The 22,125-nt window shown below is 38.4% G+C and overlaps 1 protein-coding gene across 6 annotated transcripts in view; it reads left to right on the forward strand.

Annotated features, from left to right (window-relative positions):
* The window catches only part of LOC133997177 (DNA (cytosine-5)-methyltransferase 3A-like), a 65,936-nt gene that overhangs the window by 27,612 nt on the left and 16,199 nt on the right, over window positions 1-22,125 (forward strand). For 3 of the 6 annotated variants that reach the window (XM_062436720.1, XM_062436721.1, XM_062436723.1), the window contains 9 exons: window positions 564-681; window positions 1,150-1,187; window positions 1,337-1,453; window positions 17,053-17,274; window positions 18,722-18,880; window positions 19,555-19,662; window positions 20,946-21,105; window positions 21,603-21,743; window positions 21,913-21,957. In XM_062436720.1, coding sequence (XP_062292704.1) covers window positions 564-681; window positions 1,150-1,187; window positions 1,337-1,453; window positions 17,053-17,274; window positions 18,722-18,880; window positions 19,555-19,662; window positions 20,946-21,105; window positions 21,603-21,743; window positions 21,913-21,957 — 1,108 coding nt within the window. The remainder of the gene's footprint in view (window positions 1-563; window positions 682-1,149; window positions 1,188-1,336; window positions 1,454-17,052; window positions 17,275-18,721; window positions 18,881-19,554; window positions 19,663-20,945; window positions 21,106-21,602; window positions 21,744-21,912; window positions 21,958-22,125) is intronic. The other 3 variants (XM_062436722.1, XM_062436725.1, XM_062436726.1) reach the window with 1 other exon arrangement.

Here is a 22,125-nt window from a genome sequence, read left to right on the forward strand (position 1 = left end):
GCTGGTGAGCTAATGGATAAACCATTGAATTACAGATTGGCTTGTACACCAGTGATTGATTGAGTGCATACTTAAACAAACAGCGTGCTGTCATCTAAATGTTTTACAGTGTAAATACAATACTTTTATGAAATAGTATTGTTTGATTTTCATAGTGATTATTTGACATTGTATCTAATTGTAACAAGTGGTTAGTATCATGTAACATAAAGATTTCCACCGACATGTGTTCATTAATCATTACACATTAAACATCATCCACACTCCCCTTCTCATCTCATAAGTGTGCATGTGTGTTAATGGGATTATTACACTGATCCTATGCAGACACACTCTGCTGGACATACCTGCTCTGCATTGTACTAACAAGGGCAGACTAATGGGTATGTGCATGTTTTGCGGTAGCTCTTTGATTGTGTGTGTATGCACGTGTTTTATGTGTGTAATATAAGGCCTGTACATGTGTGTGCACAATTATTATGTCTATGGAGCCCTTTGATGAGTCTAGACAAGGGCGAGTAGCAGTATTCTCAGACGTAGACTGTGTTTCGTCTGTTTCCCAGGAGATGGCAACCTCTGACCCCTGTGCTAACGCCCCCCCAACGCCGCCCGAGGAGCCGGAGCCCTCCCCTCGCAAGAAGCGCGGGCGTCGGAAACTGGAGCATACCGAGAAGAATAAGGGTATAGATTTAATGCAGAGTCATGTTATTGCAGTAGTGTGACTTTGCTTATTGTTATATAGTTCACATATTTACTTTTGCTTAAACATTTTGTCCAGTGTGATGAAAGTTTGAAGGAAGATTTGCAGAAACTGAGCCAAACATATGAGTAAAATATCAACCCTATCTACAGAAGCCTTTGATTTAACTATACAACAGCTAACTTGCTGACATTATAGACGTTTGACAGTCAAGATTTGTCTAATTTATTTTAAAAAAATGAACCCAGGAGTCTTAAATAGCACTTGTTGTCAGTTTACCTGAATTTTTAACAGCAAAACAACTTCCAGATTTTGTTGTTTGAAGGCATTTCGACTTTAAATATGGATGCTGGAGAAAAGTGATGAAAACCATGAGTTTACCTCCTCATTAAACCTCTTGTTAAATCTGTACAAATGGGCCATTTCCTGTAACTTTTCTTCTCCTGCAGACGAGCCAGATGACAGAAACTGCGACTCCCCCAGAGTGGTGAGTAAACCAGTACCTTCACCACCTCTGATTTTTTTTTTTCCTTCTTTTTTTTACACCCAAAAATGAAACTAACCACTCTGATGGTACAAGCGGATTTAAGAGTATAGTAAGTATAGCATGCATTTTGTGGCTATGCGTGTGTGCAGGGTGAGACTGGGAGGCTGCGGAGGAGGCCAGTTCCCAGAGTGACTTTCCAGGCTGGAGATCCGTACTACATCAGCAGGAGACAGAAAGAAGAATGGCTCAGAAACTGGAAGATGGAGGTGGGAGAGAGACAGGACTCTATCTGTGTGAATTTATAGCTACAGATGCATCAATGCTTTAATTTCATTTTAAAACCCAATTCGAATAAAAATACATCATGTAAAGACCTTAATCACAGTAAACAGGCCCATCAGGAAGGGAAATTCCTTCTGTTGTTTTGTGGTTGGTTTATAGAGTTTAGACAGATCATCATTTTTCATGTAAACACTCCGCCTGATGGCTTTTTAATTTTGGAATATCTTTGTTCTTAATACTGTAAAACAAAGTTTAATTGGCTGACATCCTCAGAAAGACTGTAGATGAGAACGTTGCTTTGTAAAGCAACCAAAATAGTTGAGCAGTCAGTTGTGGTTTGCTCTGTGTATTTCTCATTACAAGTCAAAGGGAAATCCCCTTGAACTTGCTCCACCATTTTCATGTGATAGAGGTATTTATCTCAATATATGCTATTTCTGTTAAATGCCCATCTTTTCTCCAATAAAAAAAAGACAGCAGTCACATGCCATGTCATAAAAAATTGAGTTTTGAGGACTGTTTGTACAATTTAAAAATAATCTATCAGGGAATTAATACATTTAATAAACTTGGATTAGGTCAGCACATTTAAATGACAGAGCTTTATTTTAATTGAATTATCTTTTAGCCAGCATTGCTTGTATTTGTTGGAGCCAGCATCTTCAGCATATTATACACTGGACATTTGTCTATTTTGGGTCAAACCCCAGAGATAGTTTTTTGCCAATTTTGTCATCATCTTTTGTTGAACCTGCATTTATTGTTTGACATTTCCTCGGGCATTTGTCGCACATTTTCGTTGTGCTGTTTGCCTCCCCGTCGCTCCTCTTGAGAGTTTATTTGTTTACACTGGAAGGGAGTGGACTTCCTCTCTATACAGACACACAATTGACTGGTGGAAAGTGGACTGCATTGTTTCGATTGGCTTTCTGCAGTGACAGTAACCCTAGTAATCACACAATGTAGCACCAGTGAAACTGAAAATGTTGCCTTTCAGCGGCTGTAAATCCTCATCATGCACCATCTGTCTATTCAGGAGAATCCACATTTGGTTGATTTGAAAATGCACCGCCCTAAAGTGTATTAATGGTGTACTTATTCATCCAACCCACCCTCACAGCCCTATCAGATGGGCTCAAATTACCTGTTACAGTTGATGGATGGGATGTGACTTCACATTTCCACCATTTATCCATTACCTTTAGCTCTATTTTGACCTTTTACCACTGAGGGGCACCACAGTTACGTACCTGTAGAGAAGTGCTGACATATCACTTAGATATATGAGGGCTGCAACTAATGATCATTCTCATTATCGATTAATGTAATCTAAAATAGTTTAAACATGGCGTTAGATTTAATGAAGGCAGCATAATGACTTGGGTAGGACTCAAAACAAAAATGTTAGGTTTTGAGTCTTAGGGCTGCAACTAACAGTTTTATTATCCATTCATTTTTTTAAATTTTTTTCTCAATTATTTGATGGGGGTTTTTGGTCTGTCAGAAAAATAGTGAAAATGTTGCTCATTGTTTCCTAAAAGTTAAGATGACGTACTAAAATGACTCAAAACAATCGAAAAACGTATTGAAAAAGTTGACTAATTGTTCCAGCTTTTTTAAATGATATATTACTGATTATCATGACCGTAATTACACTAAACACAAGCCCAACACCTATTTGTATTTAAAGTTGACTCTTAATCTTCCTCCTTTACATAATTTAATAAAACATTAAAGCGGTAACTGCAGAAGTTCCTCTTGGTGTAACACTACCCTTTGTTTGGAGCCTGTTAAATGACCCAAGGTGGGCCCAGTGCTGATAGCTGGTGCATGTTTTACTAGTTTCTCTCTATATCAGGAAAACAAAACAGAAGCGAGACAAAACACAAAAGTCTTCTATCATCACTGGCAGTCAAAGATAAGAGATTCTTCATGCATGAACATGTAAAATATTTCATCTGGTACCAGTGCATTGAGGACAAACGGTATCGCTGTGGGGAGTGAGTGTGGGTAAATGTCTGGATTCAAGAAAGTGTATGTGTGTGTAGACAGGATGTGTGTGTGGTCATGAAAGGGAGTGAAAGTCATACAGACTGATTGACAGGCAGGCAGGCAGAGATATGAGAGTGAAAACCAAAGAGTGTGTGGGAGAAAAGAGTCTTGCAAGACCAACAGAGCAGGCGGGACCCAGTTGTGGCTGTAGTTTCCTCTTTCTCTTGTTTGAACTTTAGAGAGATGTGTGGCAAGATATCACCTGAACAAAAAAAAAAACTGCCGTATTTAACAAGTATCCCTCAATATGATTACAAGATACAATTGATTAATGTTGACAATTTATAACCAAAACGAACCAAAGCAGATTAATATGAACTAGTCAATGCATGATTGAAGCATGTTAGAAAAAACACTAACACTAAACTTGAGTCAAACTGAGAGCAGCTTGTGCCTTCACACTGCAGATTGTTGTATGTGCATGTAACAGATGGAGAAAGTGAGGTAAAGCTTGTTTGACTTCCTGTCACTTAATGACTCATCACTCTATCTCTCTCAAGCTACAAGCAATGTGTGTTTGCTGGAATGTAGTGAAAGAAACTGAGGCAAAAGGGGTAGGTTCTTTTCTTCACATGATTTTAAAGAAAAGGAAGAAAAAAAACAGGATCAAAGAAAGAATGGAAGGAAAGAAAGGAAGGAACTGCACAAGCATGAGCACAGTATTGGAATTAAGCATTCAGATCCTTTACTTGAAGTGAAAGTATCAATACAATAAAAAGCACTGTTTAAAATTCTGCATATGTAAGGTACCAAAGCGTACTACATCATTAGATTGTTAATACTCATCATTAAGTGATTGATCATTTAATCTATTAGTTGATCATCAGAATATTAATCAGCAAACTAATTGCTAAAAGTTTGAGGGTTGCAGCTTCTTCAATGTGAGGATTTTAGGCTTTTCTCAGTCACACAATACACAACAGTAAATTGGATGGTTTTGAACTCAGCAGATAAAACAAGATATTTACATATATTTGCAACTCTTAAGAAAATAAGAGAAAAGACAATTTTTCACCATTTTGTGACATTTTATATACCAAACAGTTAATTGTGAATCTAATCAGCAAATTAATCGATGATGACAATATTTTTTAGTCAGAGCTTCATTATTTTAGTCTATTGGTTGCTAAATAATCACAGGATAAATCTGATATGATTAATGTGGTACATAAGTTATGTAACACATTTGAAAGCTGAACTTTTAGGAAGTAAAACAGATCAGTTCCCTTTGAATTGGAAGTGAAAAGTAGCACAAAGTGGAAATACTCTAATGCAACTTAATTGAGTAAATGAACTTGTTACTTTCCATCATTAGAGGAGGCCAAGTGAAAAAAGTAAGGAAAGTAGAAGAAATGAAGTCAGGAGAATTGCAAAGGGAAAACAGAAATGCTGCAGAATAGTGGGAAGTACAGCTGCAATGATTGGACGAGAAATTGAAGAGGTGATCAAAGGAAAATTAGCTGGCATCTTTTTTTAAAAAAGATTTATTTTTGGGGGGGTTTTTTGCCTTTATTTGAAAGTAGTTGGCAGAGAGGCCGACAGGAAACAGGGAGAGAGAGAGGGGAATGACCTGCAGCAAACTGGCAAATATTCTAATAATCAATAAATCATTTGGAATTATTTTCTTCAGAAAAAAAGTATTCGGTTCAGCCTTTCAAATGTGAACATTGTCTGGTTTCTTTTGTCTTTTATGATAGTAAACAGAGTATCTTTGGGTTTTGGACTGTGGGTCAGGACTAAAGACATTTGAGGACGTCACCTTTTAAGAAACAGTGATCAACATTTTTCCCCATTTTATAAATCAATCAATTGAGAAAATAATTATTAGTTGCAGCCTTAATGAGAAGAAATAACTGTGAGAAGAAAGATGTAGAGGAAGAAGAAAAGCAGGCAAGAAAACCAAGATAGAAGAGAAAAGAGATAGCTGAAGAGCAGACAGAGATGTAAATCAAGAAAGGAGACAAATATTGACAAAGTGAACGAGTGAAAGAAAAGAAAGATAAACTGAGAAAGTGTCTGTTCATGTATGTGTGTGTGTGTGTTTGTGTTTGACAAAGGGGTGGGGGGGGGGAGGATTGGGGGTGAAATCAGTGACGGAGACAGAGGTTAAGCAGTTCCAGGTTTCAGTGTGTATTTACTCTGTCAGTCAGTTGAACTGCAGCCAGCTGTTAACACCCCCATCAATATCCCATTGCTGCTGTTTCGAGGGAAACCTGGTAACTTTTCAGAGTCTTTTCCATTTTGGGATAAAAGTAAAGAAAATTTGGCATCCTCTTACTTCATGTCCAAAGTTCTAGCCAAGAAAATAAATATTGAGACGGGTATAGCGTGCTGTATATATTAGAGCGTGCCCTTTTTTTCCTCGCTGTAGAAAATACACTGCTTTAACCTCAATTTGTGCTGATTTAACTTAGCAAGTTGTGATCTTGTTTTGACCTCTAACCACTCAATGAAACACAGTTTAGGTTATACTCATAATTTTCCAAAATCCAGAAAATTCTCTGTGGTGTTGTCTTGTTTACAAACAATATAATGTTTTCATTCCGTTTTTTCTCAACTAAATGTATTTTTGAGGCCTAACAAATGAGTTAAATGCATTTCCTTCCTCATAAAACATTTGCAAAGCCAGTTATTTGGAATATTTTTAAACCCACATGAAAAAACAAGCATCTCTGCAGCTCCTCAGAGTAGTTTAGCCTCTTTAAGCACATTGTTTTGCTTTTTACACTATGGTTGGGTCTGACCGCGTCTGCAACCTCATTTGCAGCCACAGGACACAGCTGCTTTCAGCAAAAACCGCGCTTCAAGAATACTGTATGCTACCTGTCCAGCACCAGTTAGCAAGCAGACAAAATAAGCTGCTAGCTGGAGAAGAAAGTGAAACATTCATCTACAAAGCTGAATGTTTCTCTCAGGAGTTGGTGGAGACCAAAAACAGAGCCAACAGTACAGAGAATATTGGACTTAGGAGAAACAGGACTCTGTATCTGCTGGATGTGTAAATAGTAGTGCTGACACAATTCATTGGCGAATCAATGAGCTGCACACTATTAAATTAATCACTAACTATTTTGATAAGAGATTAATTTATTTGAGTAATTTTCAAAAAAAAGTCTTTCTGGTTTCTTTAGTCCTGTATGACAGTAAACTGAAGGTCTTTAGGTTGTGGATTGTTGGTCAGAACAAACATTTGAGGACATCACCTTGAGCTTTGGTAAACAGTGATAAACATTTTTCACCATTTTTTTACACTTTATGGCCCAAATAACCAATCGATTATTTTAGAAAGTAATCAGCAGATTAAGTGATATTTCAAATAATTATTAGTTGCAGCCATAGTAAATAGGCAATTGTTTGCTAATATATTCCCCCAAAACTCTTAAATGGCAGGGTTTTTAGGCCCTGTGTGGAAGTATTCTGCCCCCCGGTGGCCAAAAAACAAAATCGTAAAAGTAAGTGTAGCTTAAAAAGACCAGTGTGTAAGATTTAGTGGCATCTAGCGGAACAGACTTGGCAGAAATTGAATATATTATCAATAAGTACATAGTACAACGTTAAGTTAATGTGTTTTCCTGTGAAAATAAGATTCATTATGTTTTCATTACCTTAGAAAGAGCCCTTTGTATCTACATGGAGAGCGGGTCCTCTTCCATGGCGCCTGCCATGTTTCTACAGTAGCCCAGAACAGACAAACCAAACACTGGCTCTAGAGAGGGACTTTTGCATTTTTTGCCAGTTTCGCGGCCACTGTAGGTTCTCCTACACACATGGAAGGGGAGGGTGAGGGTATATTCTGTTGGTTGTAATCTGCAACTTCACCACTAGATATCACTAAATTCTACACAATGGTCCTTTAAATAAGAGATTTTACTGGACTCAACTCATCACACTTGTGAATGAAAATTGTTCCACTAACTTGAAACATTCAGTAAAGACATGATGCTTTACTGTCCTTTCCTTTTTGTAACTCTTAACTGTCTCATGTGACTGAAGTGTCACGGTATTGCGAACGCCTTAGTGTGTGTATATCTGTGAGTGTGTGTATGTGTGTGTGTGTGTGTGTATGGATGTGAGGTCCTGACCCTAACACATCCTATTGCCTTGTCAACTCTGAGGCTTATGTAATCTTTGACCTCAGTGCACATACACACCTCGCACACACAGACACACACACACACACACACACACACACACACACACACACGTGAACACTAGCAAGGATTGTGTGTGTGTTTGCATGTGTGTGTGTGAGTGTGTAGTCATTGTCGTCATCAGCACCCTTTAACCCCCAGGGCTACCAGACATAACTCCACACCACCGCTCAGTGTGTGTTGTGGAAGTTCACCTAAGCATCTGTTAGGTGAAGGAGCCAGTAAATCACACACTTTACTGCTGGCCAATCAGCAGAAAGCGAGAGGGTAAAGAAGGCTTGAGGGCTTGAATGTAGCCACGGAGACACTCACAGAGGAAAGTGTAGGTGGAAGAGGAGGAGGAGGTGAGAGAGAGAGAGACAGACCAAGAAAATGACAGAGAGAAAGAGAGCCAGGGAGGAACACTGCCATGTCCGGTCTGTAAGTGATTTTACTTTTCTTTTTTTTTCTTTTTTTCTTGTGTGCGCGTGTTGCAGCTCTATAAAGTAATGAAGGCTCAGTTTTGGTTTAAAACAGGAAGTGATACAAGCTGTTTCTGTTACCAGGAAGTTATTTCATGGCAAGTTTGTGTTTATGTGGGATCCTCTATGCTAGAAGTAAAGTAAAGTATGGATGGTGTTAAATTCCCTTCTTGTGGCTTCTTGCTGAGTGCTTTGAGAGGTCTCAGTAGTAAAACATCTAAAGAGGAATGTGACTAAGCAGAGATCATTTTTCATATTCTTTTATATTTATTTGATTGAGTTAAGAGTAGAGTTTAAAGTGTTCCCCACTTGTTTAGAGGACATGCACAAGACTCCCTAATATATCCCCCTTTTCACATCCACCCTTCTTTTTGGGTTGTTGTCTAAATACTTCAAGCTTATAGCTTTGCTGCACTAGTAAGGCGCAAATGACAGAATATAAATGTAAAATGTTCTAACTTAAGATCTTTGAGTGCTGCATTCAAGGTTCTTTCATCGGAGTTTTCTCTGGATGTAGTGATGATGTAAAACCATGGTGGTGTTAAACCATAGTTCGCAACCTTTTTGGCTTCTGACCCCTTAAAACAAAACAAACTTTACTCGCAACTTTCGGTCATCGGTCATATTTAGTTCGTCTACCGGTTGTGACCAGTTCAACCAAAGACGTTCATAAGAAGAAGGGTCCAAAATAAATCGTGATATTCAGTCATTTGCAAGAAAAAAAGCAAAGATTAGAGAGGATGGAAAAAGCATAACTTTTTGAAGAAGTAGTAAATGTCTTTTTCTGTTTCCCTTTTCGGTTAATCATCTTGTGAACCCTCAAATTTACGTTTTAAGCCCTTCTCCAGCTTCCCCAGTGATTTAGATGATCAGTTAAAAGCATTTCCACTTTTATTACATTTGTATTACACTCCAGGGTCAACATCAGGATTGATACTCTTTGGTTTTGTCCTTAATCAGCCATCAGACCAACATTGTTTGATCCATTTTTATTACAAGAGGTCATTTGGGTTCCATTGCCACTTTCCACCAAACATGTTCGTAATTAGAGAATAACTCTAAGCAACTAAAGTCAGGTCAATCACTTTGGTATTGTCATTAAACAGCCATCTGACAGACATTGTTCGGTCTGTTTCATTAGAAAGAGACTTCAGGAAAGCTTCATGGAAAAGCACTGATTGTTTTTCTTTAACATGTCCCACGGCTGCGATCGATGCTAATGAAAGAGCAGTCACTTGGTGTCTATTGACAGTGTGAGAGAGGGTCTTAACGGCTCTCTTGATTGTGTGTGTTGAGTGTGTGTGTTTGTTGAGTTCATCTCGAGGTCAGGGTCAGTCACGGTCATAAAGGGGGCGTGGTTTAAGCAATGGCTCATTGGCTAGGTCACAGGGTGAAGGGTCGGAGGTCAAGGAGGGCGGCACTAAGAGTGAAAACACTGACCAGGCCACGGGGTTTGTCAGGGTTCAAAGCCGTAACTCACAACATTACAACCCTCTCTCTGTCTTCTTACCCATCCCGCCTTTATTTGTCCCTCACGTGAAATCACACATGCAGTTTAATTCCTAAGTGCCACGCTGCTTCTGACTTCAATGACGAGTACCGAGGATTATAATAAAATACAGCCCTTCTGAGGTAGCCAAATAAAGCAGACGTCTTCCACAGTTACAGACTGTTATGTAAAAAAATTACCTTTTTGCGTCATCAGTGTTTTCCTGCTGAGTTGCAGTGGAAGAATCGTACGAAAAGAGGGAATTTGGCAGAAGGAGGACTGTGGATTTTGGCCCTCATCACTTACACTGAAAGTGCATTATGAAGGGATCTTCTAATGGCCAATATGAACAGAAGGAATGATTATGGCAAGAAAAACAAAACATGTGTCAATGTTCATTTGGGCGCTTGTCTGTTGGGTTAAGACAGACTTAAAAAATAATGAACCCCATCCCTTTGCATCCCTTCTTTAAAAAGTATGCCATGGCTCTTGTCATCTTAATGTATTGAGTTAATTTGAGGCTTCATTCTTTATCTAAAATAGTGTGGAAAGGCCCCCCCCCCCCCAAAAAAAAAAAAGGACAGAGATAACACAAGCTAGATTATTTCTGAAAGTTTCCAGTGTGCACAAATCAGCCAAACTGCACACAGAGTTAAAAGATGAACATAGAGAGGCAACACATGTCACGTTACAGCCTTGACAGACAAAGCCGACAGTTGGTCGTCGTGCACTCAGTCCATGTGTCCACTCTGTTTGGCATCAGCTGGGCGTCAATCATTCATATCAACAGCTGCTTATCCGACTGAGCATGTTGTATTGTTGATGGAAACAGATAGAGAGCCGAGCGAGCAGCCTGATCCCAGTGACTCAGTGATCGATGGTTACAGAGACGTTATTTCCTCTCATGCAACTTGCGTACATGTTGCTGCTTTGTTGCAAGCAATAAATGAAACTATAGTCATGTATTTGCGACTTCATGTAACATAGGGTTAGTTCAGGCTGAGCGCTGGAGTTGCGTTCGTGTTAGCTGATTGGCGCCAGCTGTTCCAGTGATGCGTTGCAATCATCGGCTCCTTCACGGCTGAGTGTCTGGTAACATCCGATCCTATTGATGCAGGTGTAAAGAGGAGATACGGTTGCTTAATCACTGTAAACTCTGCTAATTCACTCATATCAACGCCGTTTGCTGCTGCTGTTCACTCCATACGGGGGATTTAGCTCTTCAGCCAAATCCTTTAACATCTTCTTTAAAGATGCTTTTCCACCAAGTGTATTAGTCCAGTGTATAAATGGTACTTTTTATTTTTTGTGTTTCCAGTTTAAGACTAATAAGACTCCTCGACTTTAAGAAGTAGCAAACAGTTTTAAAATAACTGTGTTGAACTTCTGGAGCTCAGAAAATGAAGCCTTCCAGTTTTAACGCTGTCAACTGATCTAAATGCTATATTTTTATACACTGGAAGGTCATTTAAAATCTCACTAGACGGTATAATCACACTTGTACTGATTGCATATATACTGTGTGTGACTATAATAATGTGTAGTTATATGGATAGTGTTTTCAGTGCATTTGATAGAGTCAGATGAGAGCTGAAAGCTAGTGATGACTCCAACCCAGCTGCTGATACACCTACAAGGAGTGACTTTATTGTTAAACTAAGCTCTGAAATATGCCACAGGTAAAAGAAGGATTAACATTACTGATGACAACTTGTGGTGATATTAAAACAGCTATTGATCTACAGATCTAACAGTGAAATCTTACTTTGGAGACAAATTTAAGTGGATGTCAACAGTAAAACTAGAGCTTGTATCTAAAGAGAGAGAAGTGGCTCTGAATATTTAAGACTAATAACTGATATTCAGGTGTTTTTAAAATGTAAAATCCTCATCATGATGAAAGGATATGCAGTACTAGAGTTGTAGAGTAGACCTTGGGGAATTTCTACTTTTGAAAATTATCTTTGCAGTCAATTTATTCAATTCAGATGTTCAGTATTTGAGAGAGCACACTTTCCTTTCAGTGTAATAGCAGAAACATCTTTAAAAAAAGAAAAAGAAAAGAGAGATTAGTTGCAGTTCATTGTGGACACAATCTCTGACCGCATTTAAAATGATGTTGTTTATTCTGAGGAATTACACTTTTATGATGCCATTAACTGTTGGTTTACAACTGTATAAATATTATCAGACATGCGTGATACAAAAAACAACCAGAGCAGCAGGCTTTTGTTTGTTTAAGGATTCCTCTTGGATTGCATGAAGCTGACCTTTCAGTTCATCATCTGTGACTCATCCTCCTCATCTCTGAGACCAGCAAAGCTTCCTGATGGAGTGTTCAATCAGCTAATGTTGCCAGGCAACAAACACAGTTTCATCCAGCCACCAGGATTTTAGCCGATATCTCTTAGCAACATGAGTGAGGTCCAAGTCTTATAATGATATGATCCGGTCCAGATGCTCACAGAAATTATCAAGTTTCCTCCACAGCAGCAGCAACAAAGTTAACACGAGGGGAAAGCAGCATATAGTCAAATATTACATAATAGATGAAGAGAAAGAAACATTGCTAGAATTCAAAGGCTATAAGCTAAAAAATACTATATGTGGAATTTAGAGCTACAACGATTTGTTAATTAATTGATTAGTTGCACAAATTTTAATAATCAAATAATATATTTTTTAATTGTAGCTTCTCACATGTGAAGATTTGATGCTTTTCTTTTTCACACATTGTAATAAACTGACTATCTTTTGGTTTTGGACTGTGGGAAATTATAATGAGCATTTTTCAGTATTTTATGATATTTTATAGACAACAACCAATCAATTAATCAAGAAAATGATTGAAAATAGTCATCAGTTGCAGCCCTGGTGGAATTGTTAACACAGACCCTATATGAATAATATAAAAATCCCTAAATATCTAAAAAAAAAAAAAAAAAAAAAAAAAAAAAGTAATAATAATATAAGATGTACAAAGGCATTAAAACAGACTAAAAAAAGATTTATAATAAAGCAAAAAAAAAAAGAAATATACAATATGGACAAAGTAGGAAATATATAGCATTTTATTTAGTTGTAGGCAGTATATATTACGACTTTCCCCTCAAGCATCCCAGATGTTTTAGAAAGCGGTGACGACATATGGAGTTTCCCTTACAGTGTGCGTGCATTATGTGTGCGTGTGTGTGTGTGTGTGTGTGTGTGTTGCTTAGTGTGTTTGTGTGTGTGGTCTGTGTATGATCCATGTAACAGGCTGGAGTTTATGAGGTCAGAGGTCAACAGGAGCGGGGAAGAGTGACCCTCTGTCCTCGGGGTCGAACTGAGGAGAGAACTGTCATGACCCGACACTCTCACTTTTACTGTCTCCTCCACTTGAATTTATGTCGTCATCCACCCTCCTCCTCCTCCTCCCCTCTCTCTCTTTCTTCCTCCCGTTCCCTCTTTTCTTCTGTCTTCACCCGAGGAATGCGGCATAATGTGTTTATTTTATTTATTTTTTTCTCCGGCTTGCTTCACACGTCCGTTTCTTTTGATGCTGGTTCTTCAGCCCAGCTGGAGTAGAAAGCAAACTCTTCACCCCAGTGTTAAAAACCAGGGAGGAAGAATGTTTTTTAGGTCATGGAAACGCTCCGTAAGAGTCGTGGGATTTTACATCTGGGCCACAATGACATTCTCGCAGTGTAGTTACCAGTGAGGTCATGATTATTTTTAATTTTTGTCTCCTTCTGTGAAGATGTGTATTCATTACTGCAGTGTTCCTACCACAGACTTTCCAGAAATCACCTGTCAATCAAATATCAGTATTACTAAGGCTTTTAGATTAGATTCTCTATTTTTTGCAGATGACGCTCTTTAATTAGTCTGTTTCATCATTTAACACAAGTACTATACTTACACACAATTTTGAGGCACGTGTGCTTTATTTGAGTACTTACATCTTACTTCTGCTACTTAACACTGACGTTTATTTGATAGCTATGCTCACTAGTTTCTTCAGAGATCAAGATTTTACACATGACAAAGAAAAAGACTCAAATAAAGAAAATTTGACTGACATTTGGAAGCTCATAAAAAAATATTGCAGAGTTTCAACCTACAAATCCTTTGTTAGGCAAATATCTATATATTCAGACATAAACTGACAGTATGTATTGAAGGTTTTTGCATCCGTGGAAACATATCATCAAACTGGGACTAAAGGAAATTACATTTTGTGTTTATTTCTTGTATAAAAAGGTCAAATTCTAATTCATTAGTGAGAAATTCAAATTCAAACTCTTCCTATAAAATAATTGATGTAGAATGTTTTTTGACAGCTTGCAAATTTGTTTGTAGACAGTCTTCCCTTTTCCTTTTTTTTTGGTGGGGAGGGCACACTATCCACCTTCTTTACATATTAAACAACCCAACATAGTATATACACTACTTAAAATAAGCTCCATCAGAACCTGTTAAAACATTAAATGTTTCATACACAGTAATACATCCGTTAAATAACCCAATATATAATACATCATTCTGAAAGGAGCCATTCTGCCTGATGTTGCTTTTGATACTTGAAGCACATTTTTCTGCTGATACTTTAGTCCGTGAGTAAAAAGATGAATCCTGGACTTGTTATGGAGTATTTTATAGTCTGGTGTTGCCAGTGGTGGAGGAAGTACCTTACTTTGAAGGTGCCCCTGTGGTATTTTCTTGTAAACAAAGTTTCTGTTTACATTCGGCGTTACTCACCAAAACACATACACAAGTGCATTCTTGGAGCGCTCCGGTAGCTGAGCGATAACTGCCTGGTTACTGTGCGTGCCACGGAACCGCAGAGTCCCTGGGTCGATTCCAGTCGGGGGTTGATGTTTGTCGCACGTCTGCCTCCTTCGCTGCCCGCTATCCACCAGAGGAAAACATGGTGCAACAGTGCATTGTTGAGGTCTGACAAAACTTGTGGAGTACATTTCTTTCCTCATAAAAATATTTGCAAATCAGATTGTTTTTCCCCCTACAACTTCCATCCATGTTTACTTACTTTTTTTCTGCTCTGCCTTTGCTGCCACATTACTGCGTTTCCTGTTGTAGTAGTGGGGAAGCTGCTTTCATGATCTGTGCACCAAACACTCTGAAACACCCTGCTTATGTATATCAAACTGGCAACTTCTGTGGACATATTTTAACATACTTTTACCTCTATAACCTATTTCTTATCTTGTGTTTTATCTCTTAAATTGTTTTATTTTGACCTTTAATTTCCTTTAATTTCCATCTCTGCTGTTGATTTTACTTGCTGTACTTACAAATGAAGTTATTCTGATTATCATTAATAGCATTAGTGCCACCTGTAGATCAGAGGAATGGTGTGAGATCATATGCAGGCCTGTGTTGTAGCAGCACACGTACAGTATGAGAATAAACAAACTGAGGGCCTGACTTGTAAAAACATTGCTCCATAGCTCTACTGCTGGCCAAAAGCTCCACAGGGTATCTTTAAATTTAAGATAATTCTTTCAGCACTGTACTGCTCATACATAATTTCCTGTTTGTCTTCCACAAAGAGAAAAAGCTTGACGCTGCAGGTTAAACACTATTGTGGTAATAGAATAGAAAAACTGACTTTTAGCTCTAAAAAAACTCCACCTTCTCTATCTTTCCTCCATCTCCCTGTTTCCCCTTTAAACATGCTCCAGTTTCTTTCTCGCTGTATTGTAATCCTCAGTTTTATAATATAATCCTATTTACTTTCTCTCTCTTTGTCTTCTTCCTCTCTCTCTCTCTCTCCCTCACTCTCTCTCTCCCTCCTGAGCTCTGAACCCATTGAACTGCCTCCCCCACCGCACCCTTTCTCCCCACTCACTTCCTGTTTAGAGGAACAATTAAAGGATTGTTCCTACAGCCCAGGGCACTAAGGCCTTGATCTAGAGCAGTCACCACATCAGCAGCAAAGACCCACATAAAACATCAGTTATAGGACCTCCTTGAAGGACAATGGTTGCCTGTAGACCCGCAGAAATACAACAGGAAAAAAGTTAATGGGCAACTTTGGAGGAAATACACATTGTGAGATGTTGCCCTCAGCTCTCAGCAGCAAATGACATAATCAATAACAATAAGATGTGGTGCCAGAGTACAAGGAAGAACTGCGATTGATATGATAGTTGTCAACATTGCACAACTGTGTCAGTAAATCATGTTTTTTAAATGTCTTTTAAAATGACATTTATGATGCAGTTTAATAGGTTACATACATCATTACACATATCAGTACTCCATTGCTGTCTGTGGAAATAGAATAACTTGAATTATTTTGCTCATTGGCTTCACACTCACATGCAGGAACAATAATATTTGTATTATGAGTATTATTAGTAAGAGCAATATTATTATTAGGAGTAGTACTAGTAGTTATGGTAACATATAACATATTGACATTATTTATTATAGACTGATTAATAGATTTGAGCCAAATTGCCTAATTGTTTAGTCTATAAAATGCCAAACCATCACCAAATCAAGCTTTATTATGCGATGTATGTATTCAAAGGTATTGATAATAATACCACTACTACTACAACTAATACTACTACTACTACTAATTGTAATAATGATAATAAACTTTATAGAAACATTTTCAAAATCAAAGTTACAAAGTTCTTCACATGGCAGCAAAATACAGGAATTGTAAAATAATTGCATTAATAAAGATAACAAATAGAGAACATAATAGAGTAATGACCATTTCAATGTAGAAAAAGCAAGAATAGACAAACCATATTTAAAGGAGATAAAAGCAATTTAAGGAAAATGAAAACTCAATTACAATCAAAACTCAAATAAACAATTATATGAAATGATTAAAAGAACAAATCTCCACATTTTTAAAGCCTCCGCAAAAGTTTTTTTTTCAAGTATCCGTTCTTGATAAAAGACCGAAATGACTCATCCATTATCTAATCTAGTTTTGGCAGAGGTTGGAGGAGTATGTGAAGGCGGTTTCCATGAAGGAAAATTTCATGAAAAGTCAACCATAAATGGTGAATCCTGCTGACTTGGCGTTGGCAAATCTGACATAATGCAGGAGTTAGTAAAAACGAGAAGCATTTGTTTTTCCTCTACATATACACAGATAAGGTCAAAAACTCCAAAAGCCTGTTTTCATTACAAGAGTTTTTCTCAAGGGAAATACTCAACATTTTTGAATTAAAGAGAAAAAGCATTTAAAGTGTCTTATGTGTTTTTTTTAATGTGAATCACCAACTATCTCATCGTGGCTACATGAGGAGTTATTGCTTATTTGACTTGTGCTGTTGCCATGGTTGCCCTGCTTGTGTCACCCATCGTGACTACGCGCTGTAAATATTTGTCTTCTCACAAAAACATTGTGCTGGTATATCTGTATATCTGTTGACGCCGGCCGACCGTTCTTTCGTCCACAGGCAGAGAGACGGGCGTACCGAGAAGCCGAGATGAGCATGATGGACGACCTATCAGAGGCCGACTTCCAAAAAGAGGAGGAACCAGCCAGCCCGGCCCCTCCCCCTCCCCCTCCCCCTCCCCCTTCACAACAACAAACAGACCCTGCCTCGCCGACGGTCGCCGTAACGCCGGAGCCGGTTGCCAGGGGTGACCAGGCCACGCCCAAAGAGATGGAGTACCAGGTAAAACAGCTAGTGATTCTGTTTTATCCGCTAATGAGACAGCGTAAGACTCACGTGTTAAGTTGATAATAGCAGCTCTCATTAGCTGAGGAAATAACATCTTCTACTAATTGCTTCACTTCCTGCCAACTTAGACTGGAAGACCTTACACTCTGAACTGAAACACTGCTCAGAGCAACATTTAAAAAAAAAGACACACCAAAAAAAAGGCACAATACTCTCTTAAAGAACAGGACTGTCAGATTTACTTTATTTTTATTTTTCTAAAGCCAAACCAACGAAGTACTGTGCATGTATATCTTATGCTGTAGACCTCCATTGTTGCCCCAAAAACTATTAAAACCAGTGAGCCACACACTGGGTGACATGTTCCTTCACGCTGAATATTATGGTGACAGTAGTTTGTTTAGAAACGGCTCCAAAGACAAAAACAGCAATTACTTTCTTTAGTTTGGAGAGAACATCCGTTTACAGAGCTTTCACTAGCTCGTTGTGTTACATGTCACAACCTCTCAACTTTCTATTACATCGAAAATTTCTGTAATAATTGTTGGACGACAGCGGTGGTCTACGGCACAGAGGATTCAGATCAGGCTTTGGATACACACACTATACTTGAAAGTAGATCAGATCATTGTTGGTTTGGCTCTAAAACATAGAAAACCACCAGCTTCATCCTTGACGTGACATTTCAGTGCAGTGACTTTTAGCTGATATCTTGATGAGGGGTCTAATAAAAGATGAAACCTGACCGCTAGACTTTTGTGCTGCACTCTTCCTTTGTTATAGACGCTTTTAGAAGCTATCATCCACTGCAGGGATCCAACTAACAATTACTGTCATTATCAATTCATCTGAGGATTATTTTCTCAATTAGTTGATTAACTATTTTGTACATAAAATGTCATCCAGTAGTGAAACATTATAATTTCTCACAGTCCAAAGTGATATCTTCAAATTCTCTCAAATGATAAATAAATTGTTTTGTCCAAACAGCACTCCAAAACTAAACTGACTAAATTGATTAGTCAGTTAATAAAATAGAAGTAGGTTGGTAGGGTAGGGTAACTGTATTGATCCCCCTAGGAGGAAATTCAAAAAACAGTATTCTTGTAAAGTGATAAATAAATAAAATAAAACAATCTCCAAATACTACAAATACAATAAACAATAAATGTAGTAGTTTGTATTATAGTAGTTAATTTGTCTATTTATTTTGTAGCTGTTTCTAATCAGCAAACAGAAGCTAAATTAACAATACTTGGGTCATTACATCATATGTTGCAGACATTACTCATACATGTATTTCATCTGTTATTAATCATCTGTAATTGCAAGTATTTTTACAGTAATCGTCTTACACTGTGAGCTCAGGGTGAAGCTGGACTCTTTGTACTGACTTGTTTTGTGTGTGTGTGTGTGTGTGTGTGTGTGTGTGTGCTAACAGGATGGCAGGGGCTTTGTCATCGGCACGCTGGTGTTCGGGAAACTGCGTGGTTTCTCCTGGTGGCCCGGCAGGATCGTATCCTGGTGGATGAGCGGCCGGAGTCGAGCTGCCGATGGGACTCGCTGGGTCATGTGGTTCGGAGACGGCAAGTTCTCCGTGGTGAGTGCTTTCGCTCCGAGGAACCCGCTCGACTCGCATCGATTAGATACCGCTACAGTGGGAGTTCAATCTCCAGCGGGGTCACATCAAAGCCTCAGAAATACTTTTCTACTTAAAAAAAAAAAATCCATCCAGAAAGAGTGAGAGAGAGGCGGGAGAACATCTGCTACAATTATTTTCAGGGAGTAATTTGACCTTAATGCAGTCTCTTACTTAACACCCTAAAACCTACTATTCCAATTATATGCTTTCATAGACACTAGTTCTTGGCAAAGACAGTCAGAATATTGTCCAAGTTGTGGCATTCATAAGCTTTAAATCAAATTTCACACCATTTTATTCACAAACGTTTGTCAGTGTTCATTCAAATCTCTCAGCAGTGGAAGTGGACACACACATTCTTACTTTGATTCGATGAATACGTTGATTCTTTTCCTTTCTCCCTTGAAAAGTTAAACTTAAGTAAAAACCCCTCATATGATAAGATGGTATATTGCACCGAAGCAGGACAGACACAAGAAAGCAGCTTCCACCATCTTCACTCAGACGAGGTTTATTTCTGCATCCAAAGTTAATTAAAGATTTAAAGGGTTTATTACTAATTGAATGTTTGCTTGTTTTAGTCTACTGGTTGTCATCTTAATGACATACATTATCACGCCCCTTGTCTCCAGGTTTGTGTGGAGAAGCTGATGCCTCTGAGCTCTTTCTCATCCGCCTTCCACCAGCCCACTTACAACAAACAGTCCATGTACCGGAAAGCCATCTTCGAGGCTCTGCAGGTAAAAAAAAAAAAACACTAACTGTTCGGCTTGTAAATGTCAGTAAAAATGAATATGAATATAAATTTCTGTGGATAAAATATCTGAATCTGATACGTACAAGTCTAAAGGCCACGTTTTACTCATGTTTCTCTTATGTAACAAAATCCACAGATTTGCTTTGATGCCGACTGGTATTTTGGCATTTGTGGAGGTTGTTTTCATCTAGCTCTGCCCACAAGTTATGAGTGATCGCGTGTGGGTATATCAGTGCCACCTCATATGTTGTAGGTTATTTTTTCAGTGAAACAATGATTAATGTATTCTTGTAAGTAACACAAAACACTTATAAACAAGCAGTGAAGGGTTTGAACACTAACACACGTGTGTTTCCTGTACTTCTTTTCCTTTTTTTTTTTTTTACTTTATGGTCATTGTGCATTTTTCCACTGCACTCTTACATACAGTTTTTGTGTTAGTTGCAATTTATATTGTCAGAATTTGATGATTTATTGAGGAGATGTAAAACAGAGGTTTTCAAATTGGAAAGGGGGACTCCCCAGCAAGGCTCCACACAGTTTCAGGGGAGGCTCTGTGAATGGAATTCAAAAGGAGATAACACAGAATAGCCTAAATTCATGTGGTTTGGTTAAAGAGATAGTTCAGACATACAGTACAGTAGTTTTGGGGAATTTTACAGTTTTTCTCACAGTCAGAAACTAATAAATGCCTTCAGATAGAGCTTTTTATGTATTTGTTGTAGTCTGGAGTATGTCAAACAGCAATATTAAGCTATCTTGGCTCAACCGTGGAGTGTCTATGGGATCGAATAACATAACCATGATCCCTCAGGCACCCAAGAATTGAGCAAATCTAAGCTAGTAAAAAGAGGGGTGAGGGGTCGCCTTTTTCCAAGCTCTATCTGAGCGGAGGCCCACAGTCTCAGACTCTGACAATCCCTGATGTAAAGTTGTTGTTTTTTTTGCCTTATGAATCGATGACAACTTAATATTTCAAGCAGATTTTTTGGATGTATTGTATCGGTTAAACGGTTGATGATGATGAGCTGTGATAGAAGGAAGAGGTGGGACTGAGTTTAGGCGTCTTCAGCAAATATGAAGGAAATGTGGTTAGAACAGGGGATCGGCGCAGTCTTTGACCTCGTGTTGGACTTGAAATGTTTCTTTGTTATGAGAATTTTCCATTGCATTGTGAAAGTTTTTTCTGTTTCTGATCAGTATTACAGAAAACATGACATGACTTTACACTAATCTCATGTGTGTTTGTGTTCATTTTGTGCCTAGGTGGCGAGTGTTCGGGCAGGGAGGCCCACTCCTTCCTGTGATACCAGCGATGACGCGGAGGGAGTCGAACCTCAGACCAGAGAGATGATAGAGTGGGCCATGACCGGCTTCTTACCCAAAGGCCCACAATCATTGGACCCCCGAGAGGGTGCACACACAGGTTGAGCTCTTATTTACTAAAACACACACTGTACGTACATTTTACCATCACACAACGGCAAATTTCACCTCATTATGGAACAGGTAAAAGACAAGTAAAATGAAGCTGTGGACATTTCTGTTACATTGGAAAGCCAGTACAGATGAGTTTAATGCTAGATGATAAAGCTCGCCTAAATACCATGAAGTAAATACCGTATTTGACAGCTTAGCGTGTCACATTGAACTGCCTTTTTGCAGCACTTACAGTGATTCTTACATCACCAACAAAGACAGATGACAGATTTAACAGGTGACTCAACAGCTTGCAACCAGTTCTAATGTATTAATATTTTAATATCATTATTTTATAAAAGGGTAAAAAAAAAATTCAAACACTGTCCATCACTTGTAATGACATTTGGATCCTCAGGCTTTCATCAGGCAATTCATTCATCATGTCACTGTGTTACTTACGCCAAAAAAAAAATGAGTCAAATATGTGTCTAATCCCCACAGAGGAGCAAAATTATAAAGAAATGTACCCAGAGATGTGGACAGAACCTGAGGCAGCGTACACGCCTCCGCCTGCCAAGAAACCACGCAAGAACACAGCCGAGAAGGCAAAGATCAGAGAGGTGATCGACGAAGGGACCAGAGGTAAACATATATTTATCCACATACTGTGAGATGAAATATAAAATTGTGTTTATTATAACTCATCAAAGGTGAAGTCAGATGTTGCAGACTACACATTTATATACATTGTACTTCATATATGTGTTCATATTCATACTGACAATGTGTTCATTGGGTTTCTCTCCCCCAGAGAGACTCATACAAGAGATTAAAAAGAAGACCAGGAACATAGAAGGTAAGTGTTTCTGAAATAATTAAAGCTCAGTTCTTAGAAGAAATAACTGTACAGTGTCTTTTTAGTCACAAATATTGTTTAAACAGCGCTGTTTTATATCATTCTTAGTCAAGATTTGCTTAACTGCAGGTACAAGAGTTGACCAGTAACCTTTCTTACAAGTATTAT

The sequence above is a fragment of the Scomber scombrus genome, chromosome 17 (assembly GCF_963691925.1).
Source record: "Scomber scombrus chromosome 17, fScoSco1.1, whole genome shotgun sequence".
Classification (NCBI taxonomy): Eukaryota; Metazoa; Chordata; class Actinopteri; order Scombriformes; family Scombridae; genus Scomber; species Scomber scombrus.